The 19,323-nt window shown below is 41.5% G+C and overlaps 1 protein-coding gene across 1 annotated transcript; it reads right to left on the reverse strand.

Annotated features, from left to right (window-relative positions):
* Positions 1–5,911: 5,911 nt before the first annotated feature.
* Positions 5,912–16,110, reverse strand: LOC124546016 (prisilkin-39-like). Its single transcript, XM_047124985.1, has 3 exons — positions 16,078–16,110; positions 11,573–11,663; positions 5,912–6,395 (listed from the first exon to the last, which is right to left on the reverse strand). Exons 1-3 carry the CDS (start codon positions 16,096–16,098, stop codon positions 6,256–6,258), a joined length of 252 nt encoding a protein of 83 aa, XP_046980941.1. The 5' UTR covers positions 16,099–16,110; the 3' UTR covers positions 5,912–6,255.
* Between the last annotated feature and the right edge of the window lie 3,213 nt (positions 16,111–19,323).

Below are 19,323 nucleotides of genomic sequence, written 5' to 3' on the forward strand. Positions count from 1 at the left end.
GAGAGGGGTAAAAATTGCAGAGAGAGACCAAGAGATGAATACAGTAAGCAGGGAAATGTAGGTTGCAGTAGATACTCGGAGGTGAAGAGACTTGCACAGGATAGAGTAGCTTGGGCAGCTGCATCAAACCAGTCTTCGGACTGAAGATTACAACAGCAAGAATATGAAAGACTGCCGCACAGTGATTTATTTCAGATCATCATTGTGTCCGTGCTGCCAGAGCAGAGTCAAGTTATCCACTGCAAGGAAAGGATTTGTTGTTGGGCCTAAATGAACATTTCTGACAGAATATTAGGAACAATTTTCAATTAGTTAAATGTGATGTAAATTCAACATGTGCGTTTTTCTAACAGGGTACATTTAAATTACATAAGTTGTTCATAATGAACATTCTTGTGAATCGTTCTTTTATTGAATGTAATTTACAGACAGTCAAATGTATTTCAAATTAACTAAAATGGCATTCGTAAAAGGTAATCTGAATAAATAAGTACATGTACAAAAGTGGGGTAACTACGCCGATTCTATATCTGAATCTGTAATCGGAATTTAGAAATCAGATAGTTTTCAGATTGTTAGCAAGAAATTGAGTTACACACAGTTTTCGCGTACAACCAACTACAAATGGACAACTTTCACAGTCTACTATTGACAGTTAGGTTGAGGCGGCTAAGGCAACCGCTGGCGTTAACCGGGAAATCCAGGTTCGAGTCCTGGTCCGGCACAAATTACGTTGCCGTCATTCCCCTGTACAGCTGATGGTTGTTCGTATTCTGATTAGTCTAGGTAAAAGACGAGAATATTGGAAGTCTGCCTTGATGTGGCACACACTGAATTAATAAAAGCGTAGCAATTTTCCTTGTTTTCCACTTACTGCGTGCGCTGGAATCGTTTATGAAATATTCGAATAAATGGTTATGAGGATACTATAGTTCAGCCTTCTTGTTCCGAGGCTCAATGAGAAAGCCTCAGAACAGCGTCGGACATGGAAAACGACCAGGCATGAATTAGGTCATTAAAAAGCTGTTAACGGTCATACTAAATGTGGCCACATGGAATGAAGTGGGACTAGAATAAAATAGAACATAACAGAATTCTCAAAGAAAATAAAATAAATACTTCCATGATCACAGAAACCAAGAAGAAGCTCGAAGGAACAAAAGACCTGTAGGACCATATCATTCTTTACATTGGAACACGTTGTGCTATAGCAATACAGGATTATTCAATATTATCTCGACACATCCAAGTGATAGAGGAGAATGTCTGTATTGATGTTAGGTGTTGTCTGATTATATGTTTGGAAACAGCAACTCAAGAAGTTTTTTGTGATGTGTTTGCAGTCCAGTGTGTGAACCGTTGGTCCCCAATTCTTTCCACACTCGCCCCAAAGTGTACGCGTCGTTGCCAGTCACAATTGTCCTGATGTGTTCTCACAAGTCAATGACGTTGTGAGAAGTGGAAGCTTGAAAACAATGTCTTTGATGTAATCGCACAGGTATTAGGTCCGGACAATGTTGGGGTCATGCCAGCAACTGGAGGCTGCCATCTGTTTCACAAGCGATCCATCGTCGCAGTAGCTTAGTATCCAAGAACTCAATAACATCGTTGTGGAGATGCAGTGGAGCACCACCCTTGCAGGAATGTAACTGCCAGAAATGTTCATTTAGGCCCTAAAACAAATTCTTTCCTTGCAATGGATAACAAACCATACATCTTGAATTCCTGTTTCCATACAAACATCAAGTAATATTTGTTTTGTAAATAAAAAACGCCTTATCTCGCTGCGCTCTATTTCTTTCTCCCAGACGCGTTTCACCTGTTTTCAAGCACAAGATAGTTCCTAGAACATGCTGTGGAGAGGCACGTCTGTCCGTTTTTTGCTACGATTTGTCTAATTTTGTTTGTTTGTTGCACACAACACTGTGATACTTCTTCTGAAATATTAAATCTGTATTATTTACGAGCATTTTCGTTCTTTGCTGTTGCGACCATACACTACAAATTAACGTCAGCGTACTTCTACGATTCTCCTGTAGCTACAACTCAGATTAGATATATTCTCTCTCTTTGTGTTAGTGTGCAAGGGCGGGTGGAGTGGGGGAAGGAGTGGGTGCTTAGTTCTTGCGTTTCCTTTATGATTGTGTGGTGTGCATTCTTCCTCCGTGCGAAAAACAGAGATGCAGACTGAAATCTTCTTTTCTTGACAGTTCTACCAGTGGAACGTGAAACAAAACTACATATCTACATATCGCCGTGCTGAAAACAGAAACGAACCTGGCGTTCTACGGATCGGAGCAGAGCCTACTGCTTTGTTTCATTACTGAGTACTGCCAGAAATACCGACTCTTAGACAATGTGTCTAATAGTGTATTTTAATACGACAGCATGCAATCTTAGGCAATTTGTAACACTTAAAACACTTGATAATGGCACTTTGAAGCCGAAATCATGATTGTGTAAGTGTAAATGTAACACTGTAAATAAACAATAGTCTAATGGCGGTACTGACTTTGAGGAAAAATATATTATGACTGTGGCTCCGCATTATCAAAAAAATTATTAGATTTTATTTTGCTCTAATGTTAGAATTTTCCATAATTGTTCCTATATGTACGTTACAGTCATTTCAAGTTAATGTAACGGTCGACAAAATGGACTGTCTCCGTAAAAAGAATGTTCTATACGGACGATCTGGATATAGCACTTTCATTTCGCTGAAACTATTAACTACTGTGTATCTTTATGCGCTCTGGATGAATAAACTTCTGTAATTAGGACTGAACAGTGTTTAGACTCTGAAAGGTTGCCGTGATTCATCTGCTGCTGCACACAGCTTTTCTCACTAAAAGCGTACAATAATTGTAAACCCGGATCGACTAAATAATCGATGGCTTTGGGTTCCTTTTTACGCTCCACTATATTTGCAATAAGCTATTAATGCCGTAACTTTTACAATGAAGAGCCACATCCAATGCTCACTATTCGTCGACGGTTTCTCCATTTTATTCTCTACATCCTGCCTTATAACAACCGCTTGCTAGGCACAGCTCAGAAAGTTCGCTTAAGAGAAAACTGTTCGCTTAAGGGAAAACTGTAACGATTTTAACAGTTCTCGTTACATTTCTGATGTATTTGAACTCTGTATTAGGGATTTTAAAAGTATATGACGTTTCCCCACTGTTAGAGAATGTACTAACATCGGTTTAGGACTTTAGAAACCGAGAGACAAAATCATAAGGTCACTGAATATTTTAGACCCAAAGTCCACTCTATAGACAAAGAACTGCGCAACAGAATATTTTGTGCATGTGGAATTGTGCATGTGCAATTGGAAAAAGAGTTAATACCCTAAAATCATTGTCGTTGCTCACCATGAGGGATTAGACGGATGACAGGCGCACCTGCGACCAGGCTTCCAATCTCCCACCGTTCTGAGACTTATGAGCCATAACTTGCGATCCAGTGGCAGCTCTTCCTGGTCATCCCACATTTACCTGCATCTTGTTAGCTCTGCAATGGATCACATCTTCGCAAATCGACCTCTAGTAACGCGGCCACCGCGCAAAGTAAGAACTAATGGCAATTGCTGCAACCGAATGTATGTCTGAAACTAAAAACGGAGTCCTCACCTGCGTGGTTACTCAGGAGGGACAATGTAAATCAAATAGTTGAGATACTGCAAGAAATGTACCCACACAGACTTCTCAAAATCAATATTTTACATTACTTTAGTTCAAAATGGTTCAAATGGCTCTGAGCACTATGGGACTCAACTGCTGAGGTCATTAGTCCCCTAGAACTTAGAACTAGTTAAACCTAACTAACCTAAGGACATCACAAACATCCATGCCCGAGGCAGGATTCTAACCTGCGACCGTAGCGGTCTTGCGGTTCCAGACTGCAGCGCCTTTAACCGCACGGCCACTTCGGCCGGCATTACTTTAGTGAAACGCTGCACAAACTTAATAGCACATACGGATGGTTACTCTTCAGTACTCCCTGAATCTGACCTCAAGAGTCGCATTCGTTCTGACTAAGTACCGTTCAGTCTATTTAGCTCTTGAACCCAAAAGATATGCGCACGCAGATCGTCGTGGACTTCCCTCCCCACCTCATGGAAAGAGCAATTAACAGAAATTGTACTGGGTACCAGGACAGGAGGGAATAAACAAAATGGAGCAGAAGAAAAAGCAGTAAAGATGACACACTATGGAAGAATGTACCGTCCCAGTAAATGCATTCATCTCGTTGGTGAAGCGTAGGGTCACGCGCCACTGAAAGGAAGAATGGCTGGATGTAAGGGGCAGAGATCTGTGGTCAATCTAGCCAATAGCATGGCCTATTGAGGCTACAGGAAGCAATTTTTACATGACACCTTGTAAGTCAGTATTCTACAACACAGATGCTCCTCATGCTGACAGAAGAGTCATCAGTGCGTGATGGTTATGACAAACATTACAACTAAACATCATTTATATCATGAAAAGACGGCAGCAACTAGTTTACCAGCTGACCTTTCAATTTTAAGTCCCTATGAGAGGAATGTTTTAGATTATTTAAGGTTTTGTGTTTTGTATGGCCTTCTGCCTAAATTGTTATATGGGGGAATTTAGTTTGTTCTTAGGGTGGCTTGGCGACCTCTAACATAAGTGACCTGTCAACCACAACTTCTTAACTTACTACTTATAAATTTTTAGAACATATTCGATACGAAATTGCAAGATCTAATGAACACTCTATGGAGAGCTCTAAATTTATAATCGTCTCTTCATGTTGGTACAACTTGCCATATACTTCGTAAATCTAATGGTCTGGTAAGTATCTTTAAGGGTGCTGTGCTGTTGCTAATAACTGCATCAATGTTTTATTTCACGAATGGCTGCTGAAAGTTACGTGGAGATGCAGTGAAGATACCTTTTGCGTCAGTCTTTGTAGGAGGTTTAGGCTAAACCATAAATGTAACCAAATATAATACCAGAATAGACACAAATTAGGAGGAATAAATCATCACTTACTTACAAACCGTAGAAGTGTTTCCTTGTTTCCTCTTTGTTTCTCCTGAAAGTAACTACGAAAGGACACAATTTCGATAGGGATCTATATCAGCGTTTGTGGCATACTTTATAACTCTGTATAGAATCGAACTTCACAGTTTATGTGGTACGCATTTCTTAAAGGAGCGGAGTTCCATGTTACAGTCCTTTTTTTCTTTTTTTGCGTCAACAACGATTCAAATCAACGATATCTGAGACAAGAACTGTTTTTGTGTTATACGGTAGTCCTGTGCTCCCAAACCATCTCAGCTACGTACAATAAGGTACAGAACCAAGAAGGAAGGACAACTTATTTCCCATCTTCATAGTGTGATTCATCGAAATCGCTCATATCGTGCATGATAATGTCCTCTTTTTCTTCTACCTTTCTGCATAGTCTAACAAGTTTTATCCTTCGATAATTTTTTTTTTACATTCTACTGTACTCATCGTTGTCAGATGAGACTAATGGTAAACGTAAGATATTCTTCATCATATAGCCTATCTAGTAATGATTCAGTGTAAGCATTTATCCTCAACTAGCGCATCAACTGTTAATTACTCATTTTCCTATTTATTTTTCGATATTATTTGCTCAATTCCTTTTGAATGTTCGAGACCATTAGATTTTCTTCTTATGATTTCATTTTCTATCTATTTTCCAGTCCTTTTTCATTAAGAGTAATAGAATTGTCTTATTATATTGTCAGTGCCATTTAAAAATGAGATCATAATGCACGGTTATGATACGTGGAAAGAGATGGAAGTGGAAACAAAAATAAAAAGATGGCTTGTTTTTAAATCTTACGTTTTTATTCAATAAATTTGGAAATCTTGATCAAATTAATCAATTGCTGCTATTTTCATCCGCAGGTTGTGGAACAGGGTTGAAGGTAGGTACGTCATAGTTCAGTGCTGAAGCCATTAGAGCAGTAACTCAGCTGAAGGGCAAATTGGGAATGTGCAAGCCGTGGCCATTGGAGAGGAACCATCCTGGCATTCGCCTGAAGCGATTTGGGAAAACCACGGAAAACCCAAATCAGGATGGCCGGACGGAGATATGTGCTGCACACCTTCCTGTAAGAGTTTTCTTTCCTTATTACTGCACCACCTTCATAGAGTAAGGAACAGGTAATTTGGACGCAGTGGTGTGGCGGAAAGGAAAGTATTCGTCAGGTGGGCAGCCATGCACAGGAGGTGGGTCACCAACCGCTGCTCTTCAGTTGTAGACGCCGTGGGAGCCATACGCGGGATAGCCGTACTGGCTGCCGTAGCCGTAGGCGGGGTGGTCATAGCCGTGGCTACCGTGTGCTGGGTAGCCATACGAAGGGTAGCCGCCGTAGCCGAACCTGGCGTAGCCTGAAACACAGTTCACATATTTTTAACGATTTATCTGACATATAATACCAGCTAGAAGGTTGAAACTAATTATCACTGTAAAAAAGACGTAAAAATTATTTTCTCTTAAACTTACTGATGGATATTAAATCAAGAAGCGCACCACAGAAACTGGTTTCTTTCCCAACACTATTTTATTATTTTTCTTGTCAATTATCTGCCACCTTCGCTTACTTTTCGATAACGTGGGAGCAGATGACAAAATAATCCAAGGCACAGCAGCACGAAGTAAGACAAGTCCTGCATTTTTGCATTTTACATTAGACACTTCTGATATAGCTGGTATAGAAAAGGCTTCGTGTTGTTCTATAGCCAAAAGTTCACACCATTCCTTTAATACAGTGGTAGGATCCCTAGAAATGTTTACGCAACACTATGTTCGCCCTTGTCCTAATTCTCATATCACTCTTCGTATTGTATGTATGCTTTAAATCTATTAGAAGTAATACACCGCATTAGCTTGTACTGTTCCATTGGCCTATGGACAAGGGAAACAGGACGAAGTGCCACGTTACTCCCTCTAACCTATGTTATGTTATTTTCGCTCTTCCTGCGTAATACACCCAATAAAGGCAGTTGACTTGTTTTACTATCTTCTTGGAATACCGGATCACTAGTACTCAACGCGATTTCCCAAAGGCAGAAGTATGTTTAGAAGATAAGGGCTCCAAACGCAAGGACAATACTCTAGAAATAACCACAATAATGTCTCGATAGCGGTTCCCTGTAAAGTTGTACCGTACTTTTCCAGAATATTTGCAATTGCCAACCCAGCAGCTTCGTATTATTATTATTATTAACCCTACACAAATATTACAGGCTCTAGAAGTTTATTTATGATCTTGTATAGTATTATGTTCTCTTTGTTACACACATTACCTTGCATATATGCGAAGTTATAGACGGAAAGCAGTGCCTACGCCGTTCTGCATATCTTTACGATAGTCCAGACACAATACTTTCCTACAGACAATAATATCGTCAGCAAACAATGTGAAAGTGTTGCTGACTATATGAAAAATCATGCAACGAGAACTCCTATGACGCATCCCTGGTGAACATTCAACATTAGTTTTGTTTCGGTTAAACGTACCCAGTCCAGGATAACACAGATTACATCGATCAAAAATTCATCGAGAGAGTCACAAATTCATGAGCACGCGCCGTATGATATTTTCTTCGTTATTAGTAGACAATGTGGAACAGTGTCGAATGCCTTTCTGTACCCATACCCGCAAAAGTCGAGAAGGATTGATGCTTCTGTGATCTACAGGTCGGTGACCTGTTTTGGTTCACTAATTAGGCCTAAGGTAATTTCTCAACATGAAAACTGATTCACATACTACAGTGCTTTACTAGGCGTGGGCCTATTGGATGTTCTATGTCATTGTCTATCTTCCAACCTTCCGTTTGTTCTGACTCATCCAGCCTGTCATAGACAAAAAATTTAAGGTAGATTCCACACTCCGGTGCAACTTGCAGTGACAAATACTGCCAGGTATCATAGAAACGATAAATGAGTCTTTCTAAAAGCTACTGAAGATGGAATCCTGGACCTCTGGCTTTTGTTCTGCCATCATCCACGGCTCTGAGCCACACTTCTTAGGCCTGCCAAAGAGGTTTTTCGTTAAGAGTAGATGTAACTTCTACAAAATATCTGTGATGCTTGTGACTGAACCCGCTTAATGTTCTCATTTGACAAGCATGTGACGTAAAGGCACTTTTATACCACATTTAAAGCTTCTACAGGAAGCTGTACCTCACACCCAATCTACTTGACTTTTTTTATACACGCAGTACAGCAGTGTGTGCGCGCAAGATATTAACTAAAATTGTCACCAACAGTTTACAAAAGGGAACTTTAGTTAATCACGCAAATGATCAGTTTCACCTTGGAAGTTGATATAGCACATTGGGCCATCCATTTACACGTTGTGGACGAGATTATCCTCTGCCAAGCACGTGCTCGTGAATGTCGATATAGATTACAGAACGGAGCAATGAAAAGGAATTATTTTATCTGGGCTTCAACTACTGCGGGAAAATTTTTGATTAATTTTCAATAAAGTGAGTACTAACTGGACTTCAATAACAAGGCAACGGAACACGTTAGTACACTGAAGAATATATATCGGCATTAGACTTAATCATGAAAGTGAGACATTGAAATCTAAATACAACTCAAGCGATGAGTTTTCTTATTACCGAACCGATTCTCAGCAGTCACAGACGACATTTTGAGGTCCTTAAAATGGGAAAATTAAGAAGTAGCAGGTGTTAACGTAACATATCTGAGACACATTCGTCTTTGTGATAACATTCTGTTATTTGCCTATTTGGAGAAACTCCAGTAACAACTGGAAAAATTTGATAGTGCTAGTTTTAAACTAATCTTGAAAAATCAGTTGCACTATGATGAAAAAATGTATAACTGATGTGTTGTTACTTCAGTGCGATGAGTGGTCTAATGCATCTCCCCATGCTAGCCCATGGTGTGCCAGCCTCTTCATCTGGAACCTACACCCATCTGAACCTACTGACTAGATCATGTCCGTTTCCCTCTACAACTTTTACCCCCCCCCCCCCTACACTTTTTTTCTCATTCTCATCCATAACCAAACTGGCGATTTGTTTATGCCTCAGGATGTGTCACGCCAACCAATCCCTTCTGTAAGTTAAGCCATAAATTCATTTTTTCCTCAGTTTGACTCAGTACATCCTTATTAGTTATTCTGTCCATCATTTAATTTCCAAATTTCTTCTGTAGCATCCATATTTGCAAACCTATTCTCTTCTTGAAACTTCCTGGCAGATTAAAACTGTGTGCCCGACCGAGACTCGAACTCGGGACCTTTGCCTTTCGCGGGCAAGTGCTCTACCATCTGAGCTACCGAAGCACGACTCACGCCCGGTACTCACAGCTTTACTTCTGACAGTATCCGTCTCCTACCTTCCAAACTTTACAGACGCTCTCCTGCGAACCTTGCAGAACTAGCACTCCTGAAAGAAAGGATACTGCGGAGACATGGCTTAGCCACAGCCTGGGGGATGTTTCCAGAATGAGATTTTCACTCTGCAGCGGAGTGTGCGCTGATATGAAACTTCCTGGCAGATTAAAACTGTGTGCCCGACCGAGACTCGAACTCGGGACCTTTGCCTTTCGCGGGCAAGTGCTCTACCATCTGAGCTGCCGAAGCACAAGGAAGGTAGGAGACGGATACTGGCAGAATTAAAGCTGTGAGTACCGGGCGTGAGTCGTGCTTCGGTAGCTCAGATGGTAGAGCACTTGCCCGTGAAAGGCAAAGGTCCCGAGTTCGAGTCTCGGTCGGGCACACAGTTTTAATCTGCCAGGAAGTTTCATATCGCCGCACACTCCGCTGCAGAGTGAAAATCTCATTCTATTCTCTTCTTGTCTGGACTGGATATCATCCACGTTTCACTTCCATAGGGGGACTGATGACCTTAGCTGTTTGTCCCCCTTAAACATCCCAACAACCACCACCACCACCATCACTTCGATACAAAAGACCTTCAGGAAAGACTTCCTACCACTTCAATTGATATTAGATATGAACAAATTCCTCCTTTCATAAATACTTGTCTTGCTTAGCGTGCATTTTATATCTCCTCTGCTTCGGACATCAGCTATTTTACTAGACAAATAACAGAAAAGTTCTGTCACTTAGTCTCACGTTCTCCGAATTCTCTCCGCATCGCCCAACTCGAATACATCCGTCAACTCTTGTTTTGGTTTTGTTGATATTCATCTTATAGCCTCTTTTCAAGACACTAGCCATTGTGTTCAGTTATTCTTACGAGTACTTTGCTGTGTGACAAAATTACGGTGTCATCCGCAAATCTCAAGATTTTTATTTCTTCTCCCTGAACTCTAATCCATTTCCAAAGGTCACCTTGAATTCCTCTACTGATACATGTAAACTATAATAGTACAAATTAAAAAGGGCGAATGGATGGACAAAGGAAGAAATAAGCGGTGGCAGCGTAGCGTGTTCAAAACAAAGCAAGCAACGTGTCTTGAAATAGAAGCTTACAATGCGCGTATTTGCAGTTTTGACTTAACGGCAGAACTTTAAATGCAAACATCACTCTAAAAGTGAACAACGGACAGTTTTATTTTGGGAATTACCAGGAGAGACGGGAAAACAAAAATCTGTACTGGAAGCGGTTATGGCTGTAGTGAAAACAAAATCGACTTGGGTGGGATACAAATGGATAATAGGCGTACCAAGGAACTACTACGCCATATTTATATTTTATTGTATTGCATTAAACCGGTGACCTGAAACCGACGGAGAGGCTTCGTCCCGCCGTAGCCCTCAGTGATTCACAACCCCACAACAGGGCACAGCAGTCCACCCACCCCATTGCCGCCCCACACCAAACCCAGGGTTATTGTGCGGTTCGGCCCCCAGTGGACCCCTCGGGAATGTCTCATACCAGAAGAGTGTAATCCTAAATGTTTGCATGGTAGAATAATATTGGTGTACGCGTACGTGGAAACTGTGTTTGAGCAGCAATCGCCGACACAGTGTAACTGAGGTGGAATAAGGGGAAGCAGCCCGCATTCGTCGAGGTAGGTGGAAAACCGCCTGAAAAACCACCCACAAGGCTGGCCAGCATACCGAATCTCGACACGAATCCACCAGGTAAGAAAAGGTCGAGAGAGGACCTAACGAAAGGCTGCGGATGGATATCTGAAAACATGCAGCAGCAGCTTGCTTGTGTATAGCTGAACTTTGTAATAAACTGAGGAGTATGGAGGCACTTTTTCGGCTGGATGTGAAACGGCTGCTACTCCTCATGATAATGACAATGATAGTGATGAGTGCACCTGTATCTTAGAAACTGTACACCACGAGCCTTACGTTACACATTATCGCTTCAGAACAGTCCACCTCGTAACTTTTAGAGCAGTGTTTTACAGGAAGAAACAGAAGTATCTAATCCATCAAATGACTAAAACGTGACTCAAACGTGACTCAAACGTGACTCAAACGTGATTCAAACGAGACTCCAAGACTCAAAGGAGACTCAAAGGAGACTCAAACGTGACTCAAACGTGACTCAAATACTGGAGCTTCATTAGAATTTACTGCAACAGAATGAGATTTACTTACCGACATGAGCAGGGTAGCCGTGGTGGGCCGCAGGGTAGGCAGCCTCACAGGCACACAGCAGGGCCAGGCAGGCCACAGCGATCAGGCACACCTGTAACACAACAGCCACGCAAGTGTCACTCAGGTAGCATGGCGGTCAGCGTAAGGTGCTGTTGAACTAGCTGTGAGACTTCGTCACTAGACAGGTGGTCTTCATAAGCCGCTTATACTGTATGGACAAATTGAAACTGGCTGGGAAAATATTTCATCCACAGTAAGGTAGGCAAACCAACATAGATCATCCACATCCAACGCTGATTATGTAAGTATGGTTGCCTGTCTCAAAACGCATGAAATATTTTGCCGGTTGGTTTTACAGTGTGTCCACCGATGGAGTCCCTGATCTCAAAATTAAATACCTCTAAAACCAATATCAAGAGACGAGTGCAACAAAAGTTATTTTTACTGTGGAAGCTGTAAGAATTTTATACAGAAGTTTCGATACAGTTCGAAAAGCTGCCAACAGAATGCTCTCTGCGCTGTTCAGCTCGTACAGTATCAGTGTGCATAATTAAACTCCTCCACTGCAAGCAGTCTTCCCAGCCACATCACAGCGTTTCCGGAATGTGCACCACTCGCAACACGGAGTAGCGCAGACGAAAAATCAGTTTTTCCATCACATCCTGCAGTGTGTCAACGGAAATGGATTCAAACGCCACACAGATCGCCGATTACAGTTCGTCCAGCGTGGTGGGATGGTTCCCGTAGACAGCGTCCCTTAATATGCCCAACAGAAAGTAGTCGCAAGGATTCACATCGGGCGAATACGGACTCAAATCCATCACTTCGGAAGTTAATTTACAGTAATCGAGTGCACTGACTATTTCCGAAGTATTGATCAACATCTCTTTAATACGATCTGGTGTGGCCCACCTTGCATAAACCACTTGATGGCCGCCAGTCCATTTTTGTTTTGACGCAGCCATTGCAAATATTCGATCTCTTGTTCCTTTAGCATTAATTAAGCACTGGAAGAAAGGAACTGCACATTTAAAAATCACGACGCGTGTTGGATTCAGTACCACTACCACTACTTTGGAAAGCAACCATACGAAATCACAGGTCCCGTCATCTTACACATAAATCATGGCTGTCTCAACATTTAATTGCATCAAACATAAAATCCTAACTATAGATGTTTTAAGGGATTACTCATGCTGTCCTCACTATCCTCTAGTGAGCACAAAGCTAGGCAAAGAAGACTTCACAAGCTGTTTTCTATTAACCTTATGTGAAGCATTCTTTATACTGTTAGTGTTCTTGGGAGCGTATCACAGTAGATAGTAACCACTATATCGGAAGAATAGTTTCCAGTACATGGAACAGTGTAACACGGAAATCTCTGAGATTTTTAAGAAGTTGTTCAAGATACTGAAACAATGTTTTCATCAAGTACGCAAAGAAACATATCTTACTGTTTCGTTAGGACTAACTTCTTTATCTACAGACGTTTTGAAGTCCAACTGCAATTTTAAGGACTTATTTTCTTTAACGGTGTAAGGTATTCTGGAACAGTTCATTAACATTCAGTAGGAATACAGTAGCACCAACACTTCCCTGAAGTACGCCTGAAGTTAGTTACATCTCTTGTAAATAATTGTCGACGACAACAAAGTGCGCTCTCCGTACTAAGATATCCGCAATCAAGCCGTAAACTTCATCTGAATTCCGTACTACTGACATTACTGTGTTACTGATTCAAACGGTTTTCGGATGTCACGAGATACTGCTTCTACGAGGATAATCCCAAAAGTAAGTTCTCCAATTTTTTTATAAGTACATAGACCTGTTTATTTCTACAATGGTTTACATCAGCTTACAGCTTGAACATGTAGCTATTTTTCGACATAATCACCATTTCTGTCGATGCATTTTTGTAGGCGCTATGGCAGTTATGTATACCCACGGCGTACCAGCTCGCCACTATCCTGTTCAGAAAGTTATGAACTGGCGTGATTGTTGCTTGGTCTCAGGTGTAAAGTGGTATGCCCAGGTTTCGTCATCCGTGACAATTGAGTCCAGAAAGTTGTCCTGTTCGGCTGCCAGGCGGTGAAGAAATGCGCGGGAAGCATCAACTCGTTGCCGCATGTGGTCCTCAGTCAGCATGCGTGGCACCCATCTTGCGCATACCTTCAGCTAGTTCAATGTTTCTGTTAAAATTCTGTGAACGGTGCTTCGGGAAACCTCAGAAACTAACGTGCAGAGATCATCCAGGGTGATCCGCCGATCTTCACACATGCTTTGCTCAACCTTCAACACTGTCCCCTCAGAAACTGACGGTCTCCCGCTCCTTTGTTCGTCCTGAATTTCGATCCGACCAGCTGCAAACTCTCTACACCACTTACGAACATTTTTGACATCCATACACGACTCACCATACACTTCCGTCAATTGGCGATGGATTAGAATCGGCGCAGTGCCTTTTGCGTTCAAAAACCGAGTAACTGCGCTCAATTCGCACTTGGCGGTAATATCGAACGGGAGCTCCATTCTCAACGGCTGCCAAGCCAAGACTGAGCGCCTCAGAGCGGCGTGCGCATGTTTACACACAGCTCGTGAAGCACTCTTCGTAATAGTGTGAGCAACTGCCACACAAACAGAGTTCTGTACTTATAAAAAAAATAGGAGACCTTACTTTTGGGATTACCCTCGTACATGTACATGCACATTCGTACTCCGCAAACCACCGAATGATGCGTGGCGGAAAATACCTTTTGTCACTACTAGCCATATCCTTCCATGTTTCAGTCCTGAATGAAGCGAGACGAAAACAGACTGTCTATATCCGTCACTGCGAGGCATGATTTCTCTTAGGTCCGTGGTGGTAGTAGAAACGTTCCGCAGTCAGCTTCAAATGCTAGTTTTCTAAATTTTCTCAATAGCGTTCTTCGAAAATAAAGTCACCTTCCCTCCAGCGATTCCCATTCTGAATTCCAGAAGCAACTCCGTGATACCTGCGTGTTGTTCTAATCTACCTGTAACAGATCTATCAGACCTCCTCCCAACAACTTCGATGTGCCTTCAATCCGACCAGGTGGGGAGCCAAACAATCTAAGAGTAATCAAGAATGGGTCGCACTACTGTCCTATGCGTGGCCTCGTTCCCAGGTGAATCGCAGTTTCCTAAAATTCTCCCAATAAACCGAAGTCGACCATTCGCCTTCCTCTCTACAATCCTTACATGCTCGTTCCATTTTTATTACTTAGCAACGTTCTGCCAAGATGTTTAATCGCCGTGATTGTCAAACAGTACGCTACTAATGCTGCATTCGCACATTGCCGGATAGTTTTTCCTAGTCATCTTCATTATTGTATTGTATGCTAACCGGGGGCCTAGAAACGACGGAGAGGCTCCGTCCCCGCCGCAGCCGCAGTGGTCCACAACCCCACGACGTCTACCGCAGTCCACTTCACCCCTCCGCCGCCCCACATCGAACCCAGGGTTATTGTGCGGTTCGGCCTACGGTGGACCCCCCCCCCCCCCCCCCCCCCTCAGGGAACGTCTCAAACCAGACGAGTGTAACCCCTACGTTTGCATGGTAGAGTAATGGTAGTGTACAGGTACGTCGAGAACTTGTTTGCGCAGCAATCGCCGACATAGTGTAGCTGAGGCGGAATAACGGGAACCAGCCCGCATTCCCCGAGTCGGATGGAAAACCACCTAAAAACCATTCACAGACTGGCCGGCTCACCGGACCTCGACACAAGTCCGCCGGGAGGATTCGTGCTGGGGACCTGGCGCTCCTTCCCACTCCGGCGTCTTCATTAACTTACATTTTTTGCATTTAGAGGTAGCTGTCATTCATCATATGAGCTATAAATTTTGTCTAAGTCATTTTGTATCCTCCTACTCTCAACGATTTGACCTTCCGTACACTACATCATCAACAACGAACAGCCACAGACTGCTGTACACACTGTCCGACAGATCAATTGTGTACAGTATGTATGTAATAGTGCTATCACATTCCTAACGATACCCGTGTCTCAGATGAACACTCGCCATCAGAGACAACGTAGTAGGTCCCATTTCTTAAGAAGTATTCGAGCCACTCACGTTTGGGAACCTATTCCGTATGCTCGCACCTTCGTTAATAGTCTGCAGTGCGGCATTGTGTCAAAGCTTTTTCTTTTTTATTGGCTTTCAGGATGTGTCCATTCAGCCATCTCATTAGTGAAGCGTGAATGACGATACGAACGTTGTAAGAACGCAACATCCAGTCACCGAGCCAAGAAGATCTCCAACCCGGCCGAGAACCGAACCCGGGCCATTCGCTTGGCAATCCGCCGCGCTGACCCTTCAGCTATAGAGGCGGACGAAAGCTTTTCCTTAAATCTACGTATAGCAGGATGATGAAAATAACACGGAACACCCCTCTTCTAACCCTAATGTCATATACACAGTTTAGTGGGCAGTATCAGTCATCTAAGTCCAAACACACCCTGCAGAAGTGACGCAATACTCACCAGTGAGGAAACGCGAGCCATTGTTCTTGTGAACTGAGGGCTGACAGTGTGGAAGTGTGTGGCGGCGGCTGTTTTATACCCGCCGGGGATGCTGACGTCAGCGTCTGGGCAGATAGGCGCCTTGAACATCAAAACAAGAGCAGAAAGAGTGTTATGATCGCAATCACGCGCTTTCGTGCAGATACAAAGAATAGAGAAGCGGTTAAAGAAATGTCGTCTGAAGGCCAGGTGTGTGGACAGATGGAAACAGCCATATCACAGCTATTCTTCCCACACTTATCAGAATATCGTGACGGAATTTTCCCTTGCATTTTCCACTTCTCTCGCTGCACACCCGGCCTAATTATTTAGTTCTTTGCGTGTTCCATAGATCATTCGAGGGTATCACTTATCAAAATGATTTTACAGAATACATATACATGTTAACATTAATAAACATTTTTTAGTCCTGCTCATGCAACGAAGCTTAAAAACAAGGTGGCTTTTTTATTGATTTTACTGGTTAGTAGTCTTTATCTAGAAATTCGTCAATGGAACAAAAGGAGTCACCAGGAGAAACAATTTTTAAGTTAAATTTAAAACTTACTTTGCTAACCTTTGGACAATGTATGGTATTGGACAACCGATGAAAAATTTTTGTTGTGTACTGAAGTCATTTTTCAGCCACTGACAGCTATAACAATAGGTAAAAAGTCGTTTTTCCCTCTAGTATTGTAGATATGGGCGTCACTTTTCAAATTGTGATGGATTATTTATGATGAATTTATGTATTGTGAGGCGCAGTTTACACGCCCAGCTCCTTGAAGTGTTACCCAATAAAATTATTCCACAGGACATTAATCAATGGAAATGTATTAGGAGGTTGGTTCGTTTGTTTTCAAGATTAGCAATTTTACAAAGAGTGAAAGTAGATAAACTTAGGAGTAATTGTTTCAAAAGCTAATTAAGAAGCTTCTTCCAGTTCAAGTTTTCATCGATACGTACACCCAACAATTTTGAGCCTTCTACCCGATCTACACATTCATGCTACTGTGCTTCATCAATTGTTGATGTGACTATTTGTTGTACAGAACTGAATGCGTGATTTTTCAGAATTTTGGTATTCTGTTTGTTACGTGTGATTAAAACCAGGTGCGCGTAAAGCCATCAATTCCATAAAACTTCAGTTGTTCTAAGAGAGTAACACGACCGACACGATAAAAAGCCTTAGAAAGATCACAAATAATACCAACCAGCGAAATTTTATTACTTTTAGCGTTCGATGAGTATGTATAAATAGCATTCTCAATCGAGCAACCCTTTTGCAGACGAAACTGTAATATGCTAAATAAACTGAAGTGTAAAACTACTCTTTAGTACATTGCTGTCTCGAGTACTTTGCAGAAAGACGTTACTACAGTCAATCAGGGCAACTTTTTACCAATCATGGTATCGTTGTACCATTACTAATTTTGTTTCAAATGGCTGCTGGTCCGCTTACTTGCGTTATTTTGCACTAAATGTGACAGTTTTATTACCTCTCTGGTTTCTGGTTAGTACTTCAATTGTCTTTCCACCTTCCTGAAAGTTCTAAAGCTCGCGATTATCCTTTAATTACGCTGGCTGTTAAGAGAGCTTCTGGCGACAGCGATTTAAATTTAACAACGCCAGGGTCTATACAGACATCTAGACATTTAAAGGTAAACATGTAGTACTAAATTAAACTGCTTGTTTCTACTTCTTATTAACACCTGATTACCTTCTGGCATAATCTAAATTTACCCAGAGCATTAGATATAGGAAAAATACTATGCTTTGAAAACGTCCAAAATTACCCCAGCCGGCCGGAGTGGCCGTGCGATTCTAGGCGCTACCGTCAGGAACCGCGATGACGCTACGGTCGCAGGTTCGAATCCTGCCTCGGGCATGGATGTGTGTGATGTTCTTAGGTTAGTTAGGTTTAAGTAGTTCTGAGTTCTAGGGGACTGATGACCTTAGAAGTTGAGTCCCATAGTGCTCAGAGCCATTTAAACCATTTGAACCAAATTACCCCAAATGACTAACTTTATACCAGTGTTGATAGTTTGAGAAATTTTTTTCTAATACGGAAAAGTTAGTGCACAGTTTCATTTTCCCAACCACCGGTTAACTATAGATGTGAACTTTATAACATCTGTTGCGATACGTAATTTTTTAGTTCCCAGTATTTTCAAAAAATGTAAAAAAGTGGTACAAGGTTCCCAAATGAATAAAGAAATTGGACGATGATTGTTGAAGTCTATCTTGTCCCATTTTTTATGATTTTGACTTGTCTGGAAAAAGTACCTATGGCAGTGATCCATTGCACGTATCACTAGCGACATTACTTATTAATTTTGAAGAAATTTTCAGAATTCTGTTTAAAGTTCCATCAACACCACAAGAGCTTTCGCTTTTTAATTTTTTTTTAATTCTATTCATTTCAGTGAAGGATACTGGTGCTACTTCTAGTTGCTCAAAGTTTTGTGGATTGACATTTTAATATATTCTCTGATTTCTTCAAATGAACCATCTAATCATATTTTTGCTTCAATATTTAGCATACGACTGTTAATAGCTGTTGCAAGTTGTGAATTATGAGTCACAACATTGTCATTTAGTAGGCTGTTCTGTCTCCTGTTTCACTATATCCCATATAGCTTTAATATTATCTGCATTATTTCTGTAGGGATGTGCACATTGTTGAACATTGTAATGACTTTCCTTAAAATAGTACAGTGATTTTGCAGTATACAAGTAATACTCCAGCCTTTGTACAAATTTTCCTCTCTTTCTCATATGAGAATAATTACCTTGGTTATTCATGGCTTACTTGTTTTTAACGGATCTTCTGAACAATTTTTTCAGAAGCAACTTTCAAATATTAACAGACTTTCACTATGAATAAACTGAATTTGACATTAGCATATCTTTCTATATATACCTCATCCCTTTTGACTTACTCAAAGCATTGTATCCTGTTCTCACAAGTAAGCCTCACTCCACTGTATGAACCTGGCTTAGGGTTGTATTGAGCCATACTGTTTGTTTCCATTAAAAATATACGTCATGATCAGATAATCCATTAGCAGCTGGTTACGTAATTGTTTCAGTATAAGTACAGTCTATAAAAAAGGTTATCTATCAGTGTCCTACATTGCTGCACGTGAGTTAGAAAACTGACTACTGAAATTAGATTGAAACAATCTACACTGTAATCTCCACAAATTACTAACTGCTTCTTCGTAT

Source organism: Schistocerca americana, chromosome 8, assembly GCF_021461395.2.
Source record: "Schistocerca americana isolate TAMUIC-IGC-003095 chromosome 8, iqSchAmer2.1, whole genome shotgun sequence".
NCBI classification, from domain to species: domain Eukaryota; kingdom Metazoa; phylum Arthropoda; class Insecta; order Orthoptera; family Acrididae; genus Schistocerca; species Schistocerca americana.